Below are 12,071 nucleotides of genomic sequence, written 5' to 3' on the forward strand. Positions count from 1 at the left end.
CTTAACATATATGCACCAAGTGATGTAGCATCCAAATTCCTAGAGGAGAAGGTAAAGGAATTAGAGGAAGAAATAGATAACAAAACTATACTAGTGGGAGACCTTAATCTCCCCCTCTCTGAACATGATAAATCCAACCTCAAAATAAACAAGAAAGAAGTTAAGGAGATGAACAGGATTTTAGAGAGGATAGGTATGATAGATCTTTGGAGAACACTGAATGGGGATAAAAAGGAATTTACTTTCTTCTCTGTGGTTCATGGCACATACTCAAAAATTGGCCATGTTCTAGGGCATAAAAACCTTACAATTCTATGCAGTAAGGCAAAAATATTAAATGCATCCTTCTCAGATCATGATGCAAAAAAAATTATATGCAATAAAGGGCCAGGGAAAGGCAGACTAAAAACTAATTGGAAATTAAACAATTTAATCCTAAAGAATGAGTGGGTCAAACAAGAAATTATAGAACAATCAGTAATTTCATTCAAGAGAATGATAATAATGAGACAACATACCAAAATCTGTGGGATGCATTAAAGGCAGTTCTTAGGGGAAGTTTTATATTCCTGAGTGCATAAGTGATTAAATTAGAGAAAAGGAAGCTCAACGAATTGGGCATGCAATTAAAAAAACCTAGAAAAAGGACAAATTCAAAATCCCCAATTAAATACTAAATTAGAAATATTGAAGACAAAAGGAGAGATTAATAAAATTGAAATTAAGAAAACTATTGAATAAATAAATAAAACCAAGAGCTGGTTTTATGAAAAAACCAACAAAATTGATAGACCCTTAGTCAATATGATAAAAAAAAAAGAAAGAAAACCAAACTATGAGTATCAAAAATGACAAGGGTGAATCTACCTCCAATGAAGAGGAAATTAAAACAATAATTAGGAATTATTTTTCCCAATTGTATGCACATAAATTTGACAATCTTAGGGAAATGGATGAATATTTACAAACATACAAATTGCCCAGATTAACTGAAGAGGAAGTAAATTACTTAAATAATCCCATCTCAGAAAAAGTAATTGAACAAGCCATGAGTCAGCTCTCTAGGAAAAAATCTCCAGGGCCAGATGGATTCACTAGTGAATTCTATCAAACATTTAAAGAACAATTGATTCCAATACTCTACAAACTATTTGGGAAAATTAGTGAAGAAAGAGTCCTACCAAATTCCTTTTATGACACAAATATGGTACTGATACCTAAATCAGGAAGAGATAAAACAGAGAAAGAAAATTATAGACCAATCTCCCTCATGAATATAGATGCAAAAATTCTAAATAAAATAATAGCCAAAAGACTACAGCAACTTATCTCAAAAATAATACACTTTGATCAGGTAGGATTTATTCCAGGAATGCAAGGATGGTTTAATATTAGGAAAACCATCAGTATAATTGATCATATCAACAATAAAACTAGCAGAAACCACATGATCATCTCAATAAATGCAGAAAAGGCTTTTGACAAAATACAACATCCATTCCTATTAAAAACATTAGAAAGTATAGGAATAAATGGAGCCTTCCTTAAAATAATAGATAGCATCTATTTAAAGCCATCAGCAAGTATTATACGTAATGGGGAGAAGCTAGAAGCATTTCCCATAAGATCAGGGGTGAAACAAGGGTGTCCACTATCATCCCTCTTATTCAATCTGGTACTAGAAATGTTAGCAGTAGCAATTAGAGAAGAAAAAGAAATCAAAGGAATCAAATTAGGCAAAGAAGAGACCAAGCTATCACTTTTTGCAGATGATATGATGATATACTTAGAGAATCCTAGAGAATCAAGTAAAAAACTGCTTGAGACAATAAATAAATTTGGCAAAGTTGCAGGATATAAAATAAACCCACATAAATCCTCGGCATTCCTATATATTTCCAATGAAATTCAACAGCAAGAAATAGAAAGAGAAATCCCATTTAAAGTTACTGTAGACATTATAAAATATTTGGGAATCTACCCGCCAAAACAAACCCAGGACCTGTATGATCATAACTACAAAACACTTTTCACACAAATAAAGTCAGATCTAACTAATTGGAAAAATATCAATTGCTCGTGGCTGGGTCGAGCTAATATAATAAAAATGACAATTTTACCTAAATTAAATTATATATTTAGTGCCATACCAATTAATTTACCAAAAAACTACTTTATAGAGCTAGAAAAAATAGTAACAAAATTCATTTGGAAGAATAAACGGTCCAGAATATCAAGGGAATTAATGAAAAGAAATGCTAGGGAAGGTAGACTAGCTATACCAGATTTCAATCTGTATTATAAAGCAGCAGTCATCAAAACTACTTGGTACTGGCTGAGGAACAGAGGAGTGGATCAATGGAATAGATTAGGCACACGAGATTCAGAAGTCAATGACTATAGTAATGTATTGTTTGATAAACCTCCAGACCCTGGTTTTTAGGATTAGAACTCACTATTTGACAAAAACTGCTGGGAAAACTGGAATATAGTATGGCAGAAACTGGGCATAAACCATTATCTAACACCATATACCAAAATCAAGTCTAAATGGGTGCATGATCTAGGTTATAAAGGTTGATACTGTAAGCAGTCTCCTAAAACAAGGAATAGTTTACCTATCAGACTTGTGGAGAGGGAAAGACTTTATGACTAAACAAGAATTAGAGAACATTATAAAATGTAAAATGGGTAATTTTGACTACATGAAATTGAAAAGTTTCTGTACAAACAAAGCCAATGTAACCAAGATTAAGAGGGAGGTGGGAAATTGGGAAAGAATCTTTACAACCTATGTCTCTGACAAAGGACTCATTTCTAAAATATACAGAGAATTGAGTCAAATTTATAAGAATACAAGTCATTCCCCAATTGATAAATGGTCAAAGGATATGAACAGGCAGTTTTCAGAGAAAGAAATTAAAGCTATCTATAAGCACATGAAGAAATGCTCTAATTCACTATTGATTAGAGAAATGCAAATCAAAACAACTCTGAGGTACCACAGCTCACCAGTCAGATTGGCTAAGATGACAAAACAGGAAAATGACAAATGCTGGAGAGGATGTGGGCAAACTGGAACACTAATGCATTGCTGGTGGAGTTGTGAATTGATCCAGCCTTTCTGGAGAGCAATCTGGAATTATGCCCAAAGGGCTATACTTTCATACCCTTTGATCCAGCAATACCACTCCTAGGGTTATATCCCAAAGAGATCATAGAAATGAGAGAAAGACCCACATGTATAAAAATGTTTATAGCAGCTCTTTTTGTGGTAGCAAAGTATTCGAAATTAAGGGGGTGCCCATCAATTGGGGAATGGCTGAACAAGTTGTGGTATATGCATGTTTTGGAATACTATTGTGCTATAAGAAATGAGGAGCAGACGGTCTTCATATTTACCTGGAGAGGCTTAAAAGAACTGATGGTGAGTGAGAAGAGCAGAACCGGGAGAAATTTGTACACAATTAGACACAACGTATGTGTGATGACCAACTTTGATAGACTGGACTCTTCTCAGCAATGCAGTGATATAAGTCTATCCCAAAAGACTCATGATGGAGAGAAATATGTTCATCCAGAGAAAGAACTAGAAAGAACTAAGTTTATATCCAGGTGAAAGCAAAATACCTGATCTTTTTCCTTCTCTTATTTGGTTTTATGTCCTCTTTACCATTTTTCATTCCAGCTGGCACAATCCGTCCTTATAACCTGACTAATGTATAATGTGAAGGTATTTACAGATCCTATACTTGACTATAAGCCGCCATTGGGGGAGGGGAGGAGGGGAAGGAGGGGGACAAAATGTGAAACTCAAGGAATTGTGGAATTGAATCCTGTAAACTAAAAGGAAACAAACAAATTAATAAAAAAATAAAAATAAAAAATATACTCATAATGCCTTTTGAGCAAATAAATATTAACATTATTGACCATATAATTAACAAAAAAAATAAAAATAAAAATAAAAAGTTCTAGCTTAGTAAAGTAGCCTTTCCACCTTGTGATACTGTCTAGAAATACAATCTAGTTATGGGACTGACCTTATTGAAAGTGAACTGCTAGTTATTAGGAGTAAAATTACCAAAAAAATATAGTAATGTGGATATCAGAATCAGATACATTTTAGTAAGATATAAAACTATATGGAAAAGGGTTTATGACTAAAAACATTTAGTTCACCAAGCAAAAAAAATCAGCCAAAGATACCATGTTAAATTCAAAGCATCATTTATTAAGTACTTATTATGTGCAAGTCACAGTGCTAGCTTCCAGGGATAAAAAGGCAAAAATGAAATAGTCTTTCCCTTTAAGAACCTAACAGCCCACTGGCAGGAATGCTATGTAAATAGTTATGTATAATACAAGGGAGGGAGTAAAAGGAACAAAAGTGAGTTCAGATAAAAATGCTCTAAAAATATTTAAGGAGGCAAAGAAAACTAAGCAGGGGGGAATCAGGAAAGGTTCCAAGGAAAAAGTGACATGTGAGGTGTCACTCTGAAGAAAGATAAGGAATCTGAAATTATGTACAAATGTGTATATGTATGTGTATGCATATATATGCATATATATTTATAAAATTAAATTCTAATCAGGACATTTCAGTTAATTTCAACTTGTAATTGCTAAATATCTTTAATACCCTAAATTTATTCTTAAGAAGAATATAATACAAAAAGGGATCAATTTCTTCAGTTTTCATTGTTTCTACTAAATAGCTATAGTTGCTTAAAACAAATGGAAATTACCATTTAAGTTTTTACTGAAATTGTTTAAAAAAAAAAGAGGTCAACTTTTTGGGCCTTAAAATTGACCTACCTGAAAAGGTTGTTTGTTATTGTAGGTCTTAAGCTCCTGATTCCCCCGACATGCTTCTTTTTAAAATCGATCCTTGCAGAAGCGAGAAATAAATAAAAAAAAAAAGCTTGTGACTTGTGTGTCCTAGCAAAGCATGTATGTTTATTTTCAGGGCCTACAAGGAGTTTCTCTCCCCCCCTTGCAGCTGCAAGAATCAATTTCAAATCATATCAGACAATCAGGAGCTTATAACCTACCACAGTAAATACTTAATTGCTGTCATTTATGAGGCCTAAGTAGATGTAAAAACATTTCCAAAATATCCAACTATAGTTTAAATATTTTAATCTTAATTAAAACTGTTAACTTAAAAATGTTTTCTTACCTGCTTGGTGTTAACCTTGAATCAAGGCTACCAGTCTTCATGGTAATGGTGTCAGTAAAAAGCACATCTTTTGCTGGAGACGCCAAAGCTTCAGAATGAGATAAAGATGGATGCATTCTTTGTTGCTGCAATCTTTTCAATGTAGCATAACCAAAGGCATCTCTAGAACTTGTATAGCTAAAGTTATAATCTGCTAGACTTTTAATTGTAGCAACAGAGGGGGCTTTAAGGGACTGTGCTCTACGAGGAAGTGTATGAGAAGAACCAGGTGGCACCAGGGACACAGAGTTTGATTTTGAAAGAGGCAGATGGTTGGACTGTGGTGTTGAACAGTGGCTTGTTTTAACAGTTTTAGTACTTACCACTGTACTTAAACTTCCACAGTCTGTATCCATTGTTGTAGTGTCCACACCTACCGTCTCTCTTGAAGGACTTGAGCTCATTGAGCTTATACCACTTGTTGTGGTATCTGTATTGAAACTTTGGCTACGTATCTTCATATGTGAACTTGTAGAGTTGTCGACAACTAATCTTTCTCTACTTGTATTTTCCCTGTGATTTTCTGTACCAAGACTCTTTGTAAATTTTAGATCATTTTCTCCAATACTAGGTGTGCTACCAGCATCTTCAATTTGCTTGGTTCCAACAAAAGAAGTTTCTAATCTTAATGTTTTCTGAACTTTGGAAATGGATGAGAAATCGTCACTATGATTAAAGTCAACACTGGATGGCTCTGTAACCGTTCGGTTTCGCCTAATGCCAGATTTATTGTCAGACGTCAGCTTGCCCCCTTTTGGATCACTGCTACTACGATGTTTTTTATTAGGCAGAGTAAGGGAATTTAAGATGCGATTCTTCACAAGTCTACTAGAGGCAAAAAAGGGGAATGGATTTTTATCCTTTATGGGTCCAGTCCGATCATAAAATGTTTGCTCTGCATCCTCGTTGATATCAAGGAAAAACGTACTAGTAGAGCTGCTGCCAAATCGGTCGTCCTCCATAATAAACATACCTAAAAATGAAAACTTACATATTATTAAATGCATCTAAAAATTAAAACATATTCACTCTGCTTTAGTGATCATTTGACCTTAAAACAGGACAGTAAAAATTTATGTTGTAGATTAATGTTCATGTATGTCCTAAAACTATTAAACATACTGAAACTCTTTAGAAAGTTATCCTTGAGAATAAGTCTGAGAGATAGTAGACATTTACATGGTGATATTAGATATTTATATGAATATTAAAAGATAATTTATATAGTACCTTGAGGTTCACAAATGACTTTATACACACTATCTTATTTCAGTGAGCCTCAAAATAAAGGCAAGAGGTGGGTATTACAATAATTATCATGCCTGTTTTTGCAGATAAGCAAAATGAAGGTGAAAGAGGTTAAATAAACTGTGCATTGTAACTCAATGAGTCATTGCCAGAAGTAGGATTTGAACCAGGTATCTCTTGCCTCCAAATTCAGCACTCTTTCCACAATACCTAGAGTGACTATACCGCCCATGGGTGAGACTGTATTATAATGAAGCTCTTCTGGCACTTCTAGTGATGAGGGTAAGGGCTGTCAAGGCTGGTGTGCCTCATGAAGAATTCACAACAGTTAATGAAGCTTTGGTATATCATTAACATCTCAATGAGACAAGATGACACCAGGAGAGGGTCAGATAAACACAATACAAAACATCCACACAAGAGCTGGGAATGCAACCAAATTTTCCTAATCCTGTGTCCAGAGAGCACACAAATCATAACTAGAAGAGAAGACTAATGATTGAAGGACCTGTGCTGTGTGTGAACCTTTAGCAGATTTATAGGTACGTTGTAAATTTAACACTAGTGCCACTCAGGAATTTGTAGTTAAAACTATAGTGCTTTTTAGAATCTTGTGAGGGAAAAGCTTTATTTCTTATTAACTACTCTCTACTCCTCAGAGCTAAAGCAACTGCCACAATGCATATATTCTAATTGTTTTATAAGCAACAGGAGGTGACATATAGCGAAAAACGTGATAAAAGGTTAGAAAGGGATTCAAGGTAGCTCCACATTACATCCGATAATGCTTCACCCATTAAAGCCCAAAGCAGTAGCAGAGCCAACCAAATAAAGGAAAAAATGTGAGAGGGCAGTGAGACCAATAAATTGATGCTAAATTCCATAGCAGACAGGCAGAGTCCTTAAAGAGCCTTACCCCCTGATAATCAAGATTCTGCAGTTTTTCCCTTGAAGCTCTAACATGTAAGTAGATTTCACATAGACTGGATAAACACTGATGGAATGAATTCCTTGAACATTTTCCTAATGCTCAACTAACTCCATTTGCTGTCGTTCTCTATGCCTAAGTCCTCAACTCTGAATGAAACACAGGTTAAAAGCAAAGTTGATTGTGATTTTAAGAGAAGGGGAAAGAAAAATGGGGCATGTACTTCACTGAACTGGGAAGCATTACCACAAAATTCTGGAGAACTTCCATGTAGGAAGAAAACTACTTCTAAAGTAAGAAATGAATGCCTGATGAGAGTGTCTACATTATATAGAGCAGAGGTTTTTGTATCATGAATCCCTCAGGCTATCTGGGTAAGCCTACAGATACTTTCTTAGAGTAATACTTTTTAATGGATAAAATAAAATACATAGGATTATGAAGAAAACTAACTATACTGAAATATAGTTGTTAAAAGTGTTTTTTAAAGTTCATGAACTGCACGTTAAAAACTGCTTTTCTGCATTAAGGGGATGTGAATCTTTAATAGGGCACTGCTGCTAAATAATAGATTATATGTCTTAGAAAGATTATCCCAATTAGCTTAAAAGAAAACAAAATAGTGCTTTCATGGTTAAAAACTAATATAGTTTGAAATTCTGCATGCAAACATTAATTTTAACTTTGTTTAATTGAACTGTAATGATGCTTACTTGATGGTGCAGATTCACTTTCACTATTATGTCTAGAGCTCGTGGACTCAGAGTTTAGACTTAGAGTGCTTGGGATAGATGAAAGTTCATTGCAGAGTTGCTCCATGTCATCTGGAACCACTGGCCATGGCTGTTTGCGACTGTGTCTCACAGCATCCCAATTGTGATATTTTAGGATATCACATCCTTGTTTAGTCTTGGCTATCAGACCAAGCACGTAGACGCAGGTTCTGTATAAAGTGTGATACAAAAACATGGAAGTTTTTTAGAACCCATAATTTAAATGAAAAAGTAATTTTCTATAAAAGATTACTCTATTTGTTTATATCTCCTTAAAAAGTCATTGGATATAAAAGCCCTGTGAAGAAACTGGTGGAATTCAGTTATGTTTCAGAGATCCTTGAAACCTTTGATATATTTACTAGATTTGGGAACTGATCCCATATTTTTTCTTCTTCTATATCTGCCTATATGATCACAAGAGGGAGAGGAAAATGGCTTCATGAGTTACTGCATTTCTGAGTGTGTGCGTATGTGTTTGTGTGCAGCGCAGGCATGTTTTTGTTGTCACCCTAAAGATGTCCTAGGTTAGGTACTAAAATCTATTTTACTTTTGGAGATTTGAACAACAGCTGAAGATGATCAAGGGGAAAGTAAAGTTAACAATGTATGCAAATGGTGTAAGAAATCAACTACTCACAAATTAAATGACCAGTATAAATCTAAAGTATCTAAAGCTACTTTCATCTTGAACCCTGGATAAGAATAGGTCCAGGCACTAAAAGGATATAAGAGAAATATCTCGTTACATTTTGAATCTCTTGCTTAATTACTCTTCTGTCTTCCTCCCAATAAGCTAGGCCACACCACCTTCTAGAAGACGGATCAACAACAACCACTCCAATACCTTTAACATACTTAATCCCATCATTCATGAAATAACAAGGACTCAAATGTGTGTATCACAGGTGTCATGATTCCACCTGCCTATTATCTAAGGTCCCATAATTCTACCAAAAATAACACTGCAAATGTAATTTCATAAAGAAAATTTATACTGAAACAACTTAAATCAATAAATAAAGGTAGATATATCTTATAAAATATAAAAACATACTTACTGAAAATAATCGAGATGAAAAATAAGGGACAAAAAAATCAGTATCTACTAAACAATTACGACATTTCATTTCTGGCATAAAAACACAAAAGTATTTATTTAAAATATACCCAAATAAATGTAGTTTAAATGACTCCAGGATCACAATTATAAAATTTAAAACATTTCTTAGAGAAGTTTGTTATATTTAAGCACAGATGCATTTACAACAAATTTTTAAAATTCTGTACAACTCTTGTTCTCTTAAAATATATAAATAACTAAAAAACCCCAACTACTGAAAGATTAGAACTCACAGTTACTAACATCTGTATTTGAAGCTAGTTATTTATAATGTACTAATTTATTCTTCAGAAATATGATGTAAATAATGCTCAATGAGTAGAACCTTGCACTTGATTATTTAAGTAGCAATGAAAGCTTACAATGAGCTACCCAAACCTCTCATCTGGTCACTACTATTACTGGGTTGGGACTAGGGATACAATGGATACCACAAAACAGATTTTTGGGGGAGTGTAACTGGTCTGGGTCAGTTTAATTTAATGAACGTTAAGTACCCAAGGTATGGAAGGCACTGGTATATATTGGGGATGTGACAACAATAACAAATGACAGTCTAGGAAGCTTAAGATATCTATACCTATTATGATAAATATAAGGTATGGTAAAAGGTAGGGTATGATTGACAGAAGGGCATAGGTTCAGACAAAGAGCTCCAAGGAATGTCTGAAGAAGCAGGGAACATTTTTATCTGTATCTGTGGAAAGGAAGGGAAGATATCAGGGAAGGTTCTAGAAGGAAGTGGCACCTGAGTCGAGCCTTAAAAAAGTCTCTCAAAGACAGAGATGTGGATAGAGTACATTCAAGACATGCAGGCAAGTGAACAAATACAGGAGATGGTTCGCAAAGTTTGGGGTAGTTGTGTTCAAATATTTTTGGTCATGTGCTAGTATTAGTTTTTAAAAAAGGTTGTACACATACCTACAATATATGAATATTTATAAATTATATACATGTATTACTATACATATTTCACATAAACACACAAAGAATGACTTTAAAGTGTTGTGGGGGGGAATAATGGTAACTCGGGGAATTAAGGTGGACCTCGAAGAAGAGGTATTCTAAGGGGTAAAGTAAGAAAGAAGTATATTGTAGGCATGAGTAAAACTTATACAAAAGCATGGAGACTAAAGATGGAATATTATACAAGAGGAACACTAAGATGGCCAATATGGCTGAACCACAGAGCATGCAAAACTAAGTAATGAACAATAAAAATGAGAAATCTGAGACAGAGACTTATTAGAAAACTATTGAAATAATGTAGGTGAAAAATAATGAGTCTAAAATAAGATAGTGGTTGTGCGAATGGAGGGAATGGGACTAATTAAATAGGACTGGTAGAAATAGAACTAACAAATCTTAGCAAATGATTTGACATGAGGTATGGGGAAGACGGAAGTGGAGAGGATAACTACTAGACTGTAAACCAAGGTGACTAAAGCTAGAAGGAAGCCCTCAATAGAAATATGGTGAAGCTTAGGAAGATTATTTTTTTGTAGCTGTGTGAAGAATGAATTGGACTGGGAAGAGACTGATGTGTAATCAAATCTGTGGTTTCTCTTCAGCTAGTCTCTTCAATCATCTGAGATCAATCTGCTGAGATTTATAGTAATAATGAGGAATCAAGGGACAGAAGTATTGGTCCCTAACAAGTCTACTGCCTGGGGGACCTGGGGCAAACCATTCCATTTCTGGAATTTCCACTTCTCTGGGTCTCACTTTCCTCATTTGTAAACAAGGAAGTTGGACCAGATGTTTTCTATGAAAATTTATAATCTAAACTGTGGTCTTATTATCACAAAAACCTATTAAGACTGAGAGTTCCTTCATAGTCAGCATTTTAGTTATAACATGAAATTATGGACCAAATATGAGTTTTATTGTCTAATGATCAATGTACTCTATACTAAAGAAACACATTATGAATTGCTGTAAAAAAAAAAAATACACACCCTCTAATGGAGAGAACCTCACAATGCTGTGCTAATGCCATTATATCTGGAATCACATTCTCCTCTTGAAGCAAGTTAAGACCCCAGTTTGATGATCCAATATTACCCTGGAATTAAAAAAAAAATTTCCTTTGCTATTAGATAGGGTTACAAAATATAAAGGCTTTTCAAGAGACTTGGGAAAATGAAGATATAAAATAAGCCCTTTTCTATAAGACAAATGCAACAAACCCCTGATGACAGATGAATTAAAACAAACAAAAAAAAAGTTCTTTCCCAGGCAAAACCAAAATCTTCAAAAAAGATTTATTGTGAAAGGATCTGCTTTTCAGAATGAACATAACATTTAAATCAGTGGAGAAAGTTTTTGTCTTGGAACATTAAGACCAATAATAGAAATTCCAATGAAATCTATATAAGACAACATACTGTTAAAGGAAAAAAAAATACAGAATCTAAGAAATGGCAAAGGTATCACAAATTTATCACATATTAATTAAGTACTAACCAAGGCCCAAAGGGCTGCTTTCAGCTGCTTAACTCCTTCCCACTTATCCAACATTGGTGAACGAATAGTATAACTGAGATCTGGAACAACACTCTAGATAGGAAAGCAAGGAAAAACACTTAACAACAATATACTAGGTTTCCTTTACTGCTATTAACTTCTAATTTTAAGTTATTTTCATAAATTTTATGCTAGGTTACATAAAAGATACTAAACAAAATAAGTTTTTCAAATTTCAAATATCAAGGTAAGGAGCTGGTTTCTTAGGAATTCTTTTTAATTTCTAGTGACCTTTTTCACAACTACCTCACA

At 34.1% G+C, this 12,071-nt stretch overlaps 1 protein-coding gene across 4 annotated transcripts in view; it reads right to left on the reverse strand.

Annotated features, from left to right (window-relative positions):
* Positions 1–12,071, reverse strand: part of RICTOR (RPTOR independent companion of MTOR complex 2) — a 172,575-nt gene that overhangs the window by 24,145 nt on the left and 136,359 nt on the right. For 3 of the 4 annotated variants that reach the window (XM_069096191.1, XM_069096190.1, XM_069096194.1), the window contains 5 exons: positions 11,760–11,852; positions 11,252–11,358; positions 8,111–8,340; positions 5,183–6,194; positions 4,819–4,890 (listed from right to left, as the gene is read on the reverse strand). In XM_069096191.1, coding sequence (XP_068952292.1) covers positions 4,819–4,890; positions 5,183–6,194; positions 8,111–8,340; positions 11,252–11,358; positions 11,760–11,852 — 1,514 coding nt within the window. The remainder of the gene's footprint in view (positions 1–4,818; positions 4,891–5,182; positions 6,195–8,110; positions 8,341–11,251; positions 11,359–11,759; positions 11,853–12,071) is intronic. The other variant, XM_069096192.1, reaches the window with a different exon arrangement.

This window comes from Petaurus breviceps, unplaced genomic scaffold (genome assembly GCF_028583685.1).
Source record: "Petaurus breviceps papuanus isolate PSGF00001 unplaced genomic scaffold, PetGlider_PUasm1.0 229, whole genome shotgun sequence".
Classification (NCBI taxonomy): domain Eukaryota; kingdom Metazoa; phylum Chordata; class Mammalia; order Diprotodontia; family Petauridae; genus Petaurus; species Petaurus breviceps.